The 19,780-nt window shown below is 39.6% G+C and overlaps 2 protein-coding genes across 2 annotated transcripts in view; both read right to left on the reverse strand.

Moving 5' to 3' along the window:
* Positions 1–19,780, reverse strand: part of LOC131951621 (uncharacterized) — a 56,412-nt gene that overhangs the window by 20,793 nt on the left and 15,839 nt on the right. The gene's annotated exons all lie outside the window — the stretch shown is intronic.
* On the reverse strand, positions 6,088–6,666 carry LOC131951622 (uncharacterized). The gene has a single exon (XM_059313955.1). The coding sequence runs from the start codon at positions 6,664–6,666 to the stop codon at positions 6,088–6,090; it is 579 nt and encodes a 192-aa protein (XP_059169938.1).

Below are 19,780 nucleotides of genomic sequence, written 5' to 3' on the forward strand. Positions count from 1 at the left end.
AATACAACACTTTGCTTGGGGTCTTATTATTAGTTACAAGTATTACTATGCATAAACGGGCGCCACTTAGAAATACACACACACATACCAACACACACAAACACACACACACACGCATATATATATATATATATATATATATATATATATATATATATATATATATATATATATATATATAATCGGTTATATTCTCTTTTTGCGTCTCTCTGAACCGAGCCACTAATCAGAAGAGACTGTTAAAAGTCTCTTTCCTCGCACATAGAAACTTTCAGGAAACAAAGAGGTGTCTTGGCACTAAGGGTTTAAACATGCTTAGACGGCCCTTCAAGGTATCGACACATCTACACATCAATCTTTCAAACACGTTTTGTTTCGTTTATTAAACAGTTTAGGCTGCTCTCGTTCCCGATTGGGATTCAAGTTTTTTATTAGCCCTGTGATTACAAGTGGCCGGTGGGAAGTGGGTTTATCTTACAAGACAAGTAAAAAAAAATTAAAGGAAAAAAGGATGTTTATATTAAATAGTTTAATATTTTGGCACGAGGGTAAATGATTGTTAATTGCAATTAAAACAGAGACTTGTTTTGACATATCTACACTAAATAACAGGTGTTATTGTATTTTAAAAAAAAAACGTGATTGTTTGTTTCAAACCAAATATTTATTAACAAAAACTGAACAAAACAAAACATCGAGATTAACATTATCCAGGCGGTGACCGGAAAACTGTGCAACGGAAAACTGCGCAACGGTAAACTGCGCAAACAGAAAACCAAAACAAATACAAATACAAACTAATTATACTAATACACTTTAATTTTGTCATATTTCGTGGGAAAGTGTTTCATTATGCTATTGTGTACAAATAGACATTTTTTGTTAATGTCTATAATCGCTCGATTTAAGAAAATAAAAATGACCCTGCGCACTCTTTTGTTAGCGCAGTTTTTCGTGGATCATCTTTCCGTTGCGCAGTTTTCCGTTGCGCAGTTTTCCGTTGCGCATCTTTTCGTTGCGCAGTTTTCCGTTGCGCAGTTTTTCGTTGCGCATCGTTTCGTTGCGCATCGTTTCGTTGCGCAGTTTTCCGTTGCGCAGTTTTCCGTTGCACAGTTTTCCGTTGCGCAGTTTTCCGTTGCGCATCTTTTCGTTGCGCAGTTTTCCGTTGCGCAGTTTTCTGTTGCGCAGTTTATCGTTGCGCATCTTTCCGGTCACCGTCTGGATAATGATTACGAATAAAGACGAAGTGGAGAGTCCATGCTTACGTGACCTCATCATATGTGGTCAGCGCTATGCCAGGCTGCTTTCACTTTCTATAATAAAACTCCCCACCCCTCCCCCACCCCATACCCACCTGCACTGATTAACCCCACCCCACCAAGTAGAAAATTTGAAACCGGACACTCGAAAGGAAGTGTACGTAAATACTTGCACCGTTTAAACTTTAATTACGTAATTAAAATATCCACGAGCTAACAAATCAAATCATTACGTTTTTTTAATGAGCAGTCTACAGATAATCAGATGCTGAGTTCGTGTGTGAGTGAGTACTTAACGGGCGGAAAACTAAGAGCTAGTTGAACTCAGGGGCTAGAACCAGGGATCCAAACTCAAAATATATGTGTTAGAAGTCGAAGGATCTAAAGTTCGACCACACCGTTCCTCATTTTAAAATGTAAACACCAACATTTAAAAAAAACCACATGTTGCATAATTTAGACTTATGAGATAAAACACGTATGAGAGGAAATGAACACATCTTTAGAACCAAAGAGAATACAAGCAACCCATCCGGGGGAGAAAACTCGAAAATTAAACTGCTATTATTTAAAAGTTATTTAACTAACGAAATCAAGAAAGAAAAGCAGGCTGAAATCGGAGTCATCGGGCCATATAACACATAACATATTGACATTTAATTTTTTTTTTTGTGTTCGAAGGAATCCTCTCAAATATTACAATTTAGAACTAAGAAGTGCGATTCTCAAAGTCACCTCACTGTAGGTGGGGGGGGGGGGGGTGGAAGGGGGTCTGGTCTATTTCCTATTGTACAGCTTTTATCGCCTGGTATTATTTAATTAACTTAATTATCGAGGCAGATAAAGCCTAGCTTTAGACACCTTGCACATACGGAGGTAGGCCTATATGCTAACCCTTAATCCACCACTAGATCCCAAGATCTGTCAGTGTTATAGAAATTTGAGAAAATCTGGATTGATTGGAGTGGGGGCTGGATAGGATAATTGTTTGTTTAGAGTTTAGAGAGGGGGGGGGTAATTTGACGTGTTATTAGGGTCACATATACAGTGCCAGACTTCCAGGCATCACTCTGTGCTAGGGAGGAGGTGGGCCCTGCCTGAGAACTTTTATCGCCCCTCCCCAGCAAGAAAAAAATATATAATTTATGTAGAAAAAATATACTTAACCCTCTGGGTGTTTCAAGGCCCCTTAAAAGAAATTTCAAGTGCGTTCAACCCCCCCCCCCCCCCGCGCCTCACACAGAAAATGTCTGAAAGAAACCCTGCCAATATGTATTGTAAATAAGCTATAGCTTGTCGTCTCTACTTGCACACGCTTGTCTTATAATACATTTAAAAAACAAAATTAAAAACATTAAATTAAAAAAAAACATAATTAGAAACAAATTGAAATCTAATACAATTTTTATGACGAATTCTTTTGTGTGTGTGCATGCAATAGGCATTTATCATATGCTATATGCAGGGAGCAAGGGGGGGGGGGTGGCGCGGTCGGACGGTAGAGCTCACTACAGCTAACATTAAAGTATCGAGTTTGGATCCCGGGCTCGAGTCTGTAGGATATCCCTGAGCCCACCCAGCTCTGATGAGTACCTGACTCACGTTAGGTCGCCAAGATGACTGGACATAGTTCTGACCACCCTTCCGTATGCTAAGGTCGTTGAAACAGATAAACTTTACTTCATCGGCCCTACTTCATATGTCTGGGCACGAAAAGATGCTAATATACACAAGAAAAACACCGTCGGTTTTTATCTCCCGTATTACATCTTGACATACAAAAGACCTCCTTCCTCTGCTAAAAAAACTACATCACTTACAAAGCCACCCACCCCCAACCCATCCTATGCTAGAGTCTCTCATCAGTTATTTATTACTAGTGTTAATGAATACAGTAAACGTCATGTGGTAAGGGTAAAGTAACTGTGACTGATGCCAGAAAAATGCCATGTACAATAACTACCTGCTTTTATATCGGCATTAAACGTCTGGCAATGTCTGAGACAATACAGGAAATCAAATAGAATAGAATACAACGCAAAATTACGCGTGTGTATAACACGAAGTGATTACTGATCAGAACAGATTGATGTGGAATGAAGATTATCGCGAGTTTGATTGTTCAAATATTAGTATAAAAAATTTATCAACCTGAAATTTTTACGGTAATTTTTTAAAACAATGCCATCATTCTTATGTAATATTTAGGGGGTGTCAAAACTCGTTTTGAATATATAGTTTCCAGATTGTATGTTTAAAAATTGATTTTGTTACTAAAATTTGTCAAGACAATTTACGTGGCTTATCTTTTTGTTAAAATGTAAATAATGTAGATTCTAAAATGTAAACAAAGTAGGTTCTAAAACCTAAAGCAAGTTTTAAAACGTTATTTTAATGTTTAATAAGGAACAGGATATTAAGAATATACGAAAATATCTTTAACATGACAGGATTAAAACGTATGGAGCTACGTTACATTCTACTAGTAACTAATAATATGTTTATACAATAGTAGCTAATTCACTTACATTAGTAAGTAAACTCAATGTTTACAATCTAACTATAAATGGCTTAAGGCTTAAGTAACCAGAAGAATGTGCAAGATAGGATTAAGGGTTTCTTTTGCATATTTTCCTCTGTGGAAGAACTGTCAAATTTAGGTGAGGTTGCACTTGAAATTTCACGTGGGGGGGGGCGATGGGGATGAAGATTGCTGTTTAAAGTGTATATTTTCTATATAATTAATCTTTCTTCATTTCATCCAAGGGAGGGGGGGGGGGGGGGAGAAATTGAGAAAGCCTGAAAGAAACTCTGAAAGGTTTGGGTATATCACGCATAACAAGATAGGCTTGGAAATACCACACACTGCCAGAGGGTAAACAACTAAACAGAAAGCCAAACACAACACCATTAGAACCACTCATAAAATCAAGATGTGCATCAACACATACACCAATCGGCATGCAAGAGCTCTTAAAATTTAATTGCTCCTCGTTTTTTATCAAACAGAGAGCATACACAGATGAAAGACTGGGCTTTCAACGGGTTAATGGTTGATACTTAAATAAAGTTTATTACATCTCAAGTATCCTTCAGTAAAGTACAGTTACAGCCGAGAAAGATTTAATGATGTTTCTTTAGCAACTAAGGCATTTATATATTGAACAAACAACCTTTTGTTTACACAAGAATAATTTGGTTTATGTATACATATTATATATATATATATATATATAATATATATATATATATATATATATATATTATATATGTGTGTATAAATCTATAAAAAAATAATGTATATATATATATATATACATATATATTCTTATTTATAAATATTAAATATGTATAAATATGTGTGTAGGTATGTCTATTGGCCTTTTTATAATGTGTATCTGTATAAGGATACATCTATATATAGCAATATACATTTTGATATATGTATGCGTATATATTTAATATTATATAATATATATATATATATATATATATATATATATATATATATATATATATATATATATATATATATATATATATATATATAATATGTGTGTGTGTGTGTGTGTGTGTGTGTGTGTGTGCGTTCGTACGTGCGTCTATTTTATAGTTACTATAGCACTGAATGCCCTTTGAAATCGAACACCAGTTATATCAACAAGGCACTCTAGGATAGTCCCATTACCTCCCCTTATCAAACCAAGAGCAAACAACACCCATCTACAAGCCCATGTTATACACCGGTGGCCTCCCCCTTATTTACCCTCGTTATCTAAAAAATGTTTCAACCCGACAACCTGATCAACAAAATGTTTGGGTAAATTATTTTCCAGGAGCTACCTATATTAAAAAAAACAAGGTGTAAAATAAGGTTGGTTTTAAGTACAAGTGACTAGATAAACTTTAGATTTATTTCATGTAAATGTGTATTTGATATGGTTATCCAAAAAGAAAAAAAAGAATTTCGGTCAAACTAGACGGTGTAAGGGGAAGATGGTGTATACGAAGGGCTTGTGTGGTCAGCTTCATTGATTTCCCCAAATTGAACCCAGCTATTATTAACAGCTGGATGAACTCTGTTATGTTCAAAGGACTTGGTCTTTTTAATACTGAGTTTTTAAGTACATTCTATTTGTGTGGATTTGTGTGGATTATTTTTTATAAAAATTTCTTTTATTCAAAAGATAAAGGGGCAAGGGTCACCAAGAAAACGGAGAATTGACCATACATTCGCCAAAAAAAATAAAAATAGTATACATACACACATACATTTGGCTGAAACTACCAGATTTTCATTGTGGCAACATTTGAAAAATTTTAGAAATGTTTAAACTGGAAGTACTTAAATTTTCTAAAAAATTCAAATCGTATTAGAACGTCTAATAGTTTTTTTTTATAAGAATTGTTTTATTTCTCTCCCTTAGTCCGGTTGACTCTCCCCTTTTAAATACAAAAAGTCGTTTTTAAAGTTAAAAAGAAAAACATCGCGTATAAAATGACAGCATATTTTTTTTCATTATGAGATGGGTGATTAAAAGCCCATCATACTTGAAGATGTGCTGTAATCTAAGCCTAACTTTTCAAACCCAATAAATTAGGTATTGATAGTATACTTGCGTTTGATTACTGCCTTTCAAAAAATAGAACAATATGTCATGGCTATACGCTTTGAAAGGACGCTGGTAATAGAGCCAGACAGGCCCTGGGGTGGAATCCCCAGGGTAAGCGACGTAGGGGTCGACCCAGGGAGACATGTGGACGTAGGGGTCGACCCAGGGAGACATGGACGTAGGGGTCGACCCAGGGAGACATGTGGACGTAGGGGTCAACCCAGTGAGACATGGACGTAGGGGTCGACCCAGGGAGACATGTGGACGTAGGGGTCGACCCAGGGAGACATGTGGACGTAGGGGTCGACCCAGGGAGACATGTGGACGTAGGGGTCGACCCAGAGAGACATGTGGACGTAGGGGTCGACCCAGGGAGACATGGACGTAGGGGTCGACCCAGGGAGACATGTGGACGTAGGGGTCGACCCAGGGAGACATGTGGACGTAGGGGTCGACCCAGGGAGACATGTGGACGTAGGGGTCGACCCAGGGAGACATGTGGACGTAGGGGTCGACCCAGGGAGACATGTGGACGTAGGGGTCGACCCAGGGAGACATGGACGTAGGGGTCGACCCAGGGAGACATGGCGACGTAGGGGTCGACCCAGGGAGACATGTGGACGTAGGGGTCGACCCAGGGAGACATGGACGTAGGGGTCGACCCAGGGAGACATGTGGACGTAGGGGTCGACCCAGGGAGACATGTGGACGTAGGGGTCGACCCAGGGAGACATGTGGACGTAGGGGTCGACCCAGGGAGACATGTGGACGTAGGGGTCGACCCAGGGAGACATGACGTCGTAACGTGCTGTAGGAGACCAAAGAGATAGGAAGGAATTGCGAACAGCTGAAAAGATTGTCAGACGACCGTGGGGTTGGGGAAAGTTTTGACAGAGGTCATATTGGACTGGACATTGGAAGGTTATGGTTGAGACCCTATGCTCCACAAGGACTAAAAAGGATTAAATCAAGAATGTAAACCAATATAATTCCACATTATTCGGTAATATGATCCGATACTTTTTAACGATATTATTCGCCGATATCTTTCGCAAATATTACTCGTCACCATTACATAACTAGCTCTGAATTAACTGCACTGACATTTCACATAGATTTTAAACCAATCGCTGTAAGGTTACATTTTGTGTAAAAACACACAGACTAGCGCTAAACCCGACACCCGGATCTCTATCCTAACCATACAATCGACGTTTCCGTATGGGTAACTGTAGAACTTTCCAGACGTATCCAAACAACCGTCCGGAAAAAAATAATATTTGACTTTCATGTTTTCATACAGATAATTCAACCTCCCTCCCGTACTTTACCATACCACACACATATCTACACCACACGTTTTTCCCACGGAAACACGGACACACACACACACACACAATTTTTGAAGCACTCTGGGATATCCCAACAGCTGAGGTGCCTCGTTTATCACGGACAGGGAGATTAACTTAGATAATCTGTTATATAATTTTAAATTGTCAGGTGTCACTTAATTAAATAAATCGAAATTTCACCAGTCTCGTTAATTATCTTCGCTAGTAATTGTGGTAATTGGATATATTTCACTTTAAACTTAATTAGCACTAACAACTCTGAGGTCGAGTGATTCAAGTCGGATGTCGGATTTTAGAGTCGCTCTTTACAGGCGATCCCAGGGTCGCTCCTGATAGGGGATCCTAGCCCCCCCCCCGACATGCGATCCCAGGGTCGCTCCTGATAGGGGATCCTAGCCCCCCCCCCGACAGCTGATCCCCGGGTCGCTCCTGATAGGGGATCCTAGCCCCCCCCCCCCCGACAGCTGATCCCAGGGTCGCTCCTGATAGGGGATCCTAGCCCCCCCCCCCCCCGACATGCGATCCCAGGGTCGCTCCTGATAGGGGATCCTAGCCCCCCCCCCCCGACATGCGATCCCAGGGTCGCTCCTGATAGGGGATCCTAGCCCCCCCCCCCCGACATGCGATCCCAGGGTCGCTCCTGATAGGGGATCCTAGCCCCCCCCCCCCCCGACATGCGATCCCAGGGTCGCTCCTGATAGGGGATCCTAGCCCCCCCCCCCCCCGACAGGTGATCCCCGGGTCGCTCCTGATAGGGGATCCTAGCCCCCCCCCCCCCGACAGGTGATCCCCGGGTCGCTCCTGATAGGGGATCCTAGCCCCCCCCCCCCCCGACAGGTGATCCCAGGGTCGCTCCTGATAGGGGATCCTAGCCCCCCCCCCCCGACAGGTGATCCCAGGGTCGCTCCTGATAGGGGATCCTAGGGTGTCTTCCCCCCCCCCCCCCACCCCCGACAGGAGATCCCAGGGTCACTATTTACTAAAGCAACGACGTGTAACCTCAAGCCGATCTGACCCTAGGGTCACTCCCGACTTGAAAACAGGTCCCTAACGACCCCTTTAGCCTGACTAATAATCAGACCCCTTCCAACACCCGATACCAATACTCACCATGTGACCCTAACATCAGCCAACACCCTACCGTCGCACCTTCATCACAACCGGCTTCAGTTATTAATACCCCCCACCCCCACCCACACCCCCACCCCATACCCACCTGCACTGATCAACCCCACCCCACCAAGTAGAAAATTTGAAACCGGACACTTGAGAGGAAGTGTACGTAAATAATTGCACCGTTTAAACTTTAATTACGTAATTAACATTTCCACGAGCTAACCAATCAAATCATTATTTTTTTTTAAATGAGCAGTCTACAGATAATCAGATGCTGAGTTCGTGTGCTAGTGAGTACTTGTCGGGCGGGTAAACAAAAACCCAGCAGGTTGAGTAATGACGTGTAAAACTCGTTACCGGGTGGTGACCGTTTTAATTTACCTTGAGTCAAGGGAGAGAAGCCGGTGTTTGTTTTACAAGAGATGCGTTGTAAGGTGGATTTATTTACCCGAAAAGTAGGACTCGACATTCCAATGGTTACATCCGATTCGGTAAATGGTGAATTTCTTGACCTAAAAAAAGTAGACATGTGACATTCCGTAATTTAAATTGTAGGCCTACATCCTATTCGGAGTAGGATTATCACTTTTGAAGCCTACATTCAATACGGTGTAGGGTGAATTTCTTTACCTAAAAAAAGAGAAGACATGTCGCATTCCGTAATTTAAATGGAAGGCCTACATTGTATACGGCGTTGGGTGAATTTGTATCCCTAAAAAGGAGATCTGTCGCATCCTTAATTTTGATTATACATTGCATAAGGTGCATGGAGAATATGCTGGCCAAAATTGCTTAGGAATTGCTTATTCTGATATCTACATTCTGTGTATGCCCAACATAATAATTATTTGGACAATCGAATTTCAAACAATTAATTTAAAAACGATATATCATTACTTAATACTAAAGAAACATCAGGCAATTGCACGGTCAAATACAACAGTATCTTATTATTCTCCCTCTCCCCTCAAGAAAAAAAAAAGTCGATAAGTATCAATACATTTTTTTTTAAATTTGCTTTTTAAAAAACACAATGATTTAATTTGTTTCGATATATTTGATCTTCACATAAGAACGACAATGGACCAGAGGCGTAGCGACCCTTCCCGGCGCCCGGGGACAAACTTTCGATTTGCACACCCCCTCCTCGAACTTTTGATTTGCGCACCCCCCTCAAACTTTCAATTTGTTTTTCCAACCCATTTTGGCGCCCCCCCCCCCCCCAAGGTCGGCGCCCGGGGACATGTGATCTCCCCCTGCCCCCCCCCCCCCCCCCCCCCCCTTCCCTACGCCTCTGCAATGGACTGGTTACTAAATATTTTTATCCATCAGACAAGCCACACGACAGACCACGAGTGTTAAAGGAAATGACATTCGACGATTCAAAAGTCTGCTAAAATGTAGGATGCACATACTAAGCTCACAGGAGCAACAACAAAAACAATTAACAAAAAACATTTAATTTTTTTAATTGTAAGTTTCAATCCAATCAAATTTTTTTTTTTAATTGAGAAGAAATAAAGCGCTTTTGAAAATACTACGGAAACCAATTTAAAAAACAGCGTGAAGCATTCAATGAGAATGTCCGTCATTTGTGGGTAGCGAATCAAGCTAAAAATAGCCGCGCACGTGTTGGTTTTATAGTAATTAATTATTAATTAAGGTATTTGTTTAAGATGTTCGATAGAATCGGAAAATTGTACTGGGATGCTCTGACTTGACGCTGTAAAGTCAATTCTATTTTAAATGTTCGTGTGCATGACTTGAGTGTGTGTCTGTGTATGCGTGTGTGAATACCTGCCCTGTCTGTGATAGTCCATGCGTGTGTATGTGTGAGTGAATGCCTATCCTGAGTGCGTGTGTGTGTATGTGTGTCAGTGTGTCCGTGCGTGTGTCAGTGTCTGTCACTTGTGAATGTGTGTGTGTGTGTGTTTACTCACTATGCAGTTTGATAGGAGATTCGAACACAAACATCTCAAAAAAATTGCACAGCGAAAAAAAATGAGGTCTCAGCTAATCATAAAGTTAGTAAAAAATACTGTTAGAAGAATTTCCATTTGTGATTACAGGGCAAAATAGCTGTAAAACACAGTAAATTAGAACATACCGATCAAATACACACAAAAATACACACATACACACACAACATATATACTAACACACGCGACACATACACACACACACACACACACACACACACACATATATATATATATATATATATATATATATATATATATATATATATATATATATATATATATATATATATATATATATATATACATATGTGTGTGTTGTGTTGTGTATGGGTTTATGTGTATGTTTAGAAGCACATGACTGAAACGGCTACTTACAATATATAATATCCACACACGCAACTATGACCCCGTCTAGTATCGCCCGGCCGTTGAGCTGTTTGTCATCGCCCTAACACATCTAAGTGACCAAACCTTCTTGCCATCAAGACGATTGCCCGGGACCAACAACCACGGCTATTCCCAACCCCATTCACACGTCCACTCTCACACAAACCTCCACAGCTTTGAGGGGAGTAAACCCCCCCCCCCCCCCCCATACCTTTTTGTTTACACCCGACATAGTTCAAATGTTGAGATTCACACGTCGGCCAAACAAATCCCGAATCTGGTCGCGTTCCAAGTTTGGTTGCGCCAGAACTATTTCAAGTCGAATTCTGTTGAAGCCCTTCGTTTGGAAACACACAATAAGAATGTCTTAACTGTCTCTAAACTACAGCTGTCCGTGAGAAGACGGGTTTATTTTCTGTTCTTTCTGTTGCTTGTCTGTCTAGCAATGTTAAGAGAAGAGATTTTTTTATAGGAATAGAAAGAATGTCTAGAAAAAACGCTCAAGTATTTCAGTTATTTATTTATTTTTTGCATAATTTACCTGCCATCTGACATAATGTGAATAACCTTTCTGTCATAAAACTTCATCAGCTAAATTAATTAACTTGTAGGAACAAATTCAACCTCGGCTGTCTTGAAGGTAGCAGCTAGAGTACATTTGCCGTATACAGTATTAGAAAAGTTTTTTTATAGAAATCTGTAAGGATGCTTCCACTTGCAAGTTGAATGTTGACAAACTTATCATCTTTACGCTGAAAAGTTTTCGGAAAATTTACATAACTGCAAATTTTTGCTTTCATAAAAATTTGGTATGATTCTCTCCTTAAAAATGTATAAAAAATTGTAAGCTAATAACTTATAATGATAATCTAGTTATTATTAATATGCAACAATCGCAAAAAGCATGTTTGTTTTCAAAATCAAGTAAGTCCAGAGTTCGGTCAGATGGGTTTGGAGAGAAAACTCCAAAATCAAACAACTGTTGCCTTGTAGTTTGTTCTTGGTTGGACCAGAGCTATGGAAGTAAATCCAGAAAGAAATAAGTCTCAAGTTAGAGTCAACGGGCCATACCATGTTGACACATAATACTTAATTGTGTTGGAGCAAATACCCTTCAGTGTTATAATTATGAACGAAGAAGAAGAACCGAATAAAAACAAGTTAATTAAAAAAGTCTAGTGACATTTGTGCGCAATTTCCTTATGTTATCTAAAAATAGCTCTGACGTATAATGTTGGGGTGCGTTCAAGCTAGAAGAACAATCGGTTTGTAGGTGTTTATGTAATTTTAAAATTTGTGACCGAACGAGAGAATATTTTTGAAAACTTTCTTCGGCAATATTGTTCTAAATTATGACAGGAATCGATTGGTACATGTTTCAAGTCGCTAAGTGGTCTGGTTGCCGAGATATGGGCCAAAAACTGAATTTTTTCGAGGTTTTTTGGCTTTTCCGGGAAATACATGAAAGAAACCCGAAATTTTTATGGCCTATGCTCATTCTCGTAACTTGCTTAACATAATTGCTTTTGGAACTATTCATCGATATTGCTTCGTTGAGGAGGAGATACGACTTAAAGCCCGGACACACATTCATCCATACATTCATCCATCCATCCATTCCCAGAAATGACGAGTTAATAAACGCAATTCTCCAGAATGGAAATTGCGCTAAAAATCCCTTATGCACAGAACAGCTTTCTACTTCTTAAAAACATAATTTAACTAGAATCACTAAGCAACATTTAATTAAACGACTAGTACATAATAATATGGTCCAATAATAATTAATCTTACAAGTGGCTGGCTGGATTAATGGATAACGGCACTGTGACAGTTAATGCAGGTTTTAAGTTAGTGGATATAGGTAATGCAGCAGGTCAATGTAAGTTTAGGGTAATGCGGCAGTCAATGTAGGTTGTAGGGTAATGCAGCGGTCAATGTAGGTTGTAGGGTAATGCGGCAGTCAATGTAGGTTTAGGGTAACGCGGCAAAGTAGGTTTAGAGTAATGCTGCAGTCAATGTAGGTTTCAGGTTTGGCATGCTGTGAAAGCGCCTTCAACTGTCGTATCGTAGAAGCACCGTATTTTCTTATACAGTGGGGAGGAGAGGGCGCATCCTACTTACATGACGTACAGATAGACGGCTGGTACACAACGGGAATTCTGTTCACCGGGGCGCCAGACGTTTACGTAAAATGGGGCGTCAACTTTTTTTTTGCGTAAAATGGGCGATAGCCACTTACGTAAAATGAGCCGCCAGTCTCTTTCGTAAAACTGGACATCTGTATCTGCCTTGTTAAGACACGTCGTTCAGCAGTTAAAGCGTGCCTTAGATTTGATAGACGGGGGGTGGGGTTGGGGTGGGGGTGTAATAGGGGTGAGGGTGGGGGTGTAATAGGGGTGGGGGTGGGGGTGTAATAGGGGTGGGGGTGGGGGGGGGAGTCGGAAAAGGCGGAGAGAGGCTGATGGGGGTTACTCTTTTGAAGTCGATCGTATCTCCAAATCCGTGGTCAGTTAAAAATGTCATGTTCGTTTATCGACTGTAATTAAACTGTTTACTAATTCGACCACACATGGTCGTAATTAAGTGATGTGCACGTGCATAGTAAGCACACACGTGGGATTAATTAATTCACAAATCACGTAACATAAATAGTCCCTAAAACAAAACTTGGGATAAAAAACACAATTAAACATTGTAGTCTCTAAATCAGTAATAAAAGGGTAGAATGGATCAATTGAAAAATCCTTGACAAAACCTTAGATAACTCCAACTATTCAGGAATCGAATCTTATGAAGTGCTAGCATTAGACTTAGTAGTATACAAAATCGGGTTGGATACGTCTTGAAAAAACTTTTAAAGCAATTAATGGTTAATACATGTTTTAAAATTGAGTGGCATGGCCGAGTGTTAATGCATATGATTAAATATCTTAAATCTTTAATTTAGAATTTGGGACTGGTTCGAGTCTGTACGATGTCACTGAGTCCACCCAGCTCTAAAACGTGCCCGACACTATTTGGGGGAATATAATGACGACTTAGCACGGTATAGACCACACAAGCACGTCTTGTGCATGGTCTATTAGATACAGATACGCTTTAGGTTGTAAATGTTTTTTTTTTCTTTCTTTTTTTGCTTGATTCACATATTAAAAACGGACATTTAAGATGCGTTTTTGCACACCCATAAATCCCGTCCTACTTGCAAACACGGGCTTGCTAGTTAACTAGGGGTTTCTTTCATTTATTTTTCTCTAGTGCGTGTGAGCGAAAGGGGGGGGGGGGGGATTGAAACTTACGGATACACACACACACACACACACACACACACACACACACACTTGCCATATCTATGTGAAAATATACACTCGGTAAAAAAGTGTATTATTTCTATTACGTCTGGACGGGGTGGGGTGGGGGTGGGGGGAATGCTCGTCCACCGCCCGCCCGTTCCCCCTTACCCCCGGAGAGAGGCCTGAATGCAACACTGTAGTTCGCATATCAAGGCGTACGTCAGCTGGGGGTTGTAATGAGCCTGAATGGGCGTCGGCCACTTCCGGCCTAGTTATCTTATCAAGTTGTCAGAAATGCTTAGCTGAGTGGATAGAAGAGGTAATGCGCTCGTACAGGAAATTTAACTCGTATGACAGCCTGAGCATTGTTTCATTGAGACATCTCTTCGGGGGGGGGGGGGGGGAGGAGGGAGGGGGAGCGATACAGCCCCCTCAAACGCAATAGAAAAAATATATAATTTATATTTAAATACATATTTTACCAGTAACTCCCCCCCCCCCAAAAAAAAATATTATTTCGTACACCCAATCCAAAATGTCAGGTAATCCCCCCCCTCCCTGCCGGAGAAAAAAAGTCTCAAAGACACTGAGTTTCAGTAGCAGATGAGCAGATGTATGTCTCACGTGTTCAGCACTAAAAAAAATTCAACTCTTAAGTCAATCTAAGTAGAAACTATGTTTTACGTGTAGACCTGTAGCGTTAAAGCTCCCTTAAACGACGGACTCTGGTATGAAATTCGTTTGATTTCAAACAAGTTCAACTGGAACTGGCAACGAAAACAACTCATGCTGTTCAGTGTAGACAATCACAGAACTACTCAGTAGCGTAGCGAGGGGGGACATATGTCCCCGGGCGCCGACCTTAGGGGGGGGGGGGCGCCAAATTGAAAGTTTGAGGGGGGTGCAAATGAAAAGTTCGAGGGGGGGGGTGCAAATCGAAAGTTTGAGGGGGGGGGGGTGCAAATAAAAAGTTCGAGGGGGGGGGGGGGTGCAAATTGAAAGTTCGAGGGGGGGGGGGGTGCAAATCGTAAATTTGCTCCCAAGGGGGCGCCAAATTGAAAGTATGTCCCCGGGCGCCGGGAAGGGTCGCTACGCCTCTGGAACTACTGGCGTATAAATGCAGGCCTACACACCAACACACTAATAGCCACACTCACACGCATAAAGACACTTAAACTCAACACCCCCCACATTACAGATCACGTTACAGATCACATTACAGACCACATTACGGATCACATTACGGATCACATTACGGATCACATTACAGATCACATTACAGACCACATTACGGATCACATTACGGATCACATTACAGATTACGTTACAGATCACATTACAGATCACATTACAGATCACATTACAGACCACATTACAGATCACATTACAGATCACATTACAGATCACATTACAGATCACATTACAGATCACATTACAGATCACATTACAGATCACATTACAGATCACATTACAGATCACGTTACAGATCACATTACAGATCACATTACATATCACGTTACAGATCACATTACAGATCACATTACAGATCACGTTACAGATCACATTACAGACCACATTACGGATCACGTTACATATCACGTTACAGATCACATTACAGATCACATTACATATCACGTTACAGATCACATTACAGATCACATTACATATCACGTTACAGATCACATTACAGATCACGTTACAGATCACATTACAGACCACATTACGGATCACGTTACATATCACATTACAGATCACGTTACAGATCACATTACAGATCACATTACAGATCACATTACAGACCACATTACGGATCACATTACGGATCACATTACAGATCACATTACAGATCACATTACAGATCACATTACAGATCACATTACAGATCACATTACAGATCACATTACAGATCACATTACATATCACGTTACAGATCACATTACATATCACATTACAGACCACATTACAAATCACATGACAGATCACATTACAGATCACATTACAGATCACATTACATTACAGATCACAGTACAGATCAAATGACAGATCACATGACAGATCACATTACAGATCACATTACATTACAGATCACATTACAGATCACATTACAGATCACATGACAGATCACATTACAGATCACATTACATTACAGATCACCTCACATTACAGATCACATTACAGATCACATTACAGATCACATTACAGATCACGTTACAGATCACATTACAGATCACATTACAGATCACCTCACATTACAGATCACATTACAGACCACATTACAGATCACATGACAGATCACATTACAGATCACATTACACATCACATTACATTACAGATCACATTACAGATCACATGACAGATCACATGACAGATCACATTACAGATCACATTACATTACAGATCACCTCACATTACAGATCACCTCACATTACAGATCACATTACAGATCACGTTACAGATCACATTACAGATCACATTACAGATCACATTACAGATCACATTACAGATCACATTACGGATCACATTACAAATCAGTTAAAGTGTTTAATTCAGGGGTCGGCAACCTTTTGAGACGGAAGAGCCAAAAGATACAATTTACAAAATCTCCCAGTTTTTAAGGAGCCACTAACATATTGTTTTTTCAATGTTAGGTGGTATTTAATTAAGATAGGTAAATGCATTTAAAATATATCGTTTAAGTATGAAGTAATATTTATTCACACGAGCCGACCCGCAGCGTATCATACGCCGCTATTTAGTTGTTAACACGTTTTTCTTAACTCAGCTTCGCGTTTGTGGATGTGTGGATTTGTTTGTTGTTAAAATTGACATCGAAAATTAGCCCACTTCTGATTGCTCTAGAGACCTGAAATTTGGCATGCATGCTACTTTCGCCTAACAATTTCAGATGCAATCATAAAAACTAGCAATTAGAGACCGTAATTAGCTTAATTTAATTACGCCCAAAGGACCATAAAATTGAGGACATGATTTCTAAAGATACCGACAAGACTGGAGGCTTGTTGACACAGTTACTTCGGCCCCAATCGATGTGAGCGCGCTGGCCGTGATCGTATAGTGGTTAGTACGTCGCGTTGTGGCCGCGACAACCCAGGTTCGAATCCTGGTCGCTCAAGATTTTTTTAGTCCGTGTATTTATAAACACTTAGTCAATTCATACTTAATCAAGTCATTAGATAAAGTAGAAAATAAACTATATAAAAAACTTTTTTAAAAACCACGTTTTTCATGTGTAGCAACGGACTAAAAAGGAGAAAATAAAATACTTAAAAAAACTTTTAAAAAAACCACGTTTTTCTTGTGGACTAAAAAGTAGAAAATAACTATTTACATACATTTGATGACAAAAAACGTGGGTCGGGCAGATGGGTCGGGAAATTTGATGGTGAACGTACCCACGTTTTTTGTCATCAAATGTATGTAAATAGTTATTTTCTACTTTTTAGTCCACAAGAAAAACGTGGTTTTTTTAAAAGTTTTTTTAAGTATTTTATTTTATTTTCTACTTTTGAGTAATTCATACTTTGTGAATTCGACAGTACCACTGCTGTCACTGAAAATATTTGCTTCAAAATACTATCAGTAGGTTGTTAAAGACGATAACCGCCCCCTCCCCCCCCCCCCCCCCCCCCCCGCCCGTGAATGCAGCCTCCTCTTAGTTACCTCCCCTAAGTTTAAAGTCGTTTCAAACTAAATTGTCTGTCCCTAATAGCCGTCACTAAACCTGGCTCTACGATTTTAAACATTTAGCGTGAACCACAGCTCACCAGACCCTGTGGGGGTGGTGGGGATATGCCTAGGGATGAAGAGAGGGGACTGCTAGGCGCGCTTACAGCTTGGTGTTTTCTATGGTATCCAAGAAGAGAATTATATATCTGGTTGGATAGATAACAACGTATGCATGTTTCGCACAATACATAAAAAGGTATTTATCCTAGCATTTATTTTTATTTTTTTATACTTTTAATTGCAATTAAACAAGCACATCAACATCACATTTTTTAACATAATTTTGAACATCAAATGAAAACGAAAGGTTTTGCAAATGTACATAATGAATATTTACATGATGTCATGTATTGGATTTGATTATACATTGCAAAGGATGACATTAAAAGGGGTGAAGGTCAAATGAAAGTGTCAGAAGTCTGGGTGGGGAGAGGAAAGGAAATTTTTCAGAGAGGGTCAATGGGACAGTGAAGCATTTTCTAATTTTTTATCCTAGCATGCTAGGATAAGAAAAGCAAAGGGCTAATAATCAAAGTATAAATACCTAAATTATATGGAAGCTTTTTTAGTTCAGAGTCTATATATGTATTTATATTAGTTTATGAATATTACATATTATACTCTAAAATATACATATATATGTATAAGTATATATAATTATATACACTCCATGTGTGTGTATTTATGTATACTGTATAATTTTCATTCAGTATTCTTAATTTTAATTTATTTACACCTACATTAAATTTCGCATTTGTTTCTGGCATGTGCAGTTATTTGCCCTTGGATGTAGCATCGAGTTGTCTCCCCTTGTCTGCCAAATTGCAGTGTAAAAGATAACCCGAGTCAACACGGGGGGCGCTCGTTAACGCCGCATCATGGCGTGTAAATACTTTACACCCATTCATCGTTGGCGCGTGACTTGATGACGAATGCGCCGACGCAGAGCACATTTGTGGTGCGACTACGTCATAACTGCAGAGTGCAGTAGAGAATAAAAAAAAAAAAAAAAAAAAAAACACCAGTTGCGTCAGAATATTGGTTGGGATTTGGCAAACACAAAATTTGGCGAGAGTCTCGAAGCCTTCTCACTGAAAATTAATTATTTTCACATTCTTTGTTAAACTTTTTATTTTGGCATTCTTTCCTTGAACAGTTTCGGAGTACTGTTTTTGTTTCTATTTTTGTAACTGTTTCCAATTTTACAAAATGTATTTTTTTAAAAATATTATCAAAATGTAAGTCATATCTGATGTCTGCGAATGCTTTTGATCTAATCTTCCTCTTATGTTCTGTATTTTTTAAAAAAATCAAACCATTATTTTAATTTTAATATATGCGTTGCTATTAGTTACGAAACCAAGTATTCAAATATTAATACATTTCATTATAAAAAACGAACTTCAAATGACCATTTACTCTTTGGTATTTGATGTAATGGAGCGGGCAGAAATATCTGGATAATTGGACTGACGCGATGAACTACAGATACGGCACGCACGGCTAAAGGCGTTTCCTTGGACGTTCGCCGGAATAAAAATGTAAACTATCGTAATAACAAGGGCGAGTTCTTTAAAAAAAAATTTCCCAGATAGGAAATGAACAATCATAAAAAGAAAACAGGTTTAAATTTACAACTAGATTGCGCCCCCTTGTTGTCGTGGTAACCTTTGCTGTATTAGGGACACGCCCAGTTTTAAGGGGTGGGGGCGGCAGGTACCATTTTAACAAAATAAACAGCGATATTATAAAAAATATAATTACCGAAATGAAATACATGTAATGATGAGTGAGAGTTGTATGGTTTAGATGTGAGAGTTATCGCAAGCGCGCTAAAAAATTTTGAGTTGGGTGGTGACTGTTATCTTTACCACCGCGTGGCTTCCAATGTAAATATGTAAATAGGTCTTCGATAAATGACGTCACATATCTAGTTTTGAATGGGGTGAAGAAATGATGTTTCTGACGATGTATTTAAAGGGGGTGGGGGATTGGTGGTGGACTCCCTTTGCTTTACGTTTTTAAAAA

Source organism: Physella acuta, unplaced genomic scaffold, assembly GCF_028476545.2.
Source record: "Physella acuta isolate Inbredline_101_S28 unplaced genomic scaffold, ASM2847654v3 ptg000817l, whole genome shotgun sequence".
Classification (NCBI taxonomy): domain Eukaryota; kingdom Metazoa; phylum Mollusca; class Gastropoda; family Physidae; genus Physella; species Physella acuta.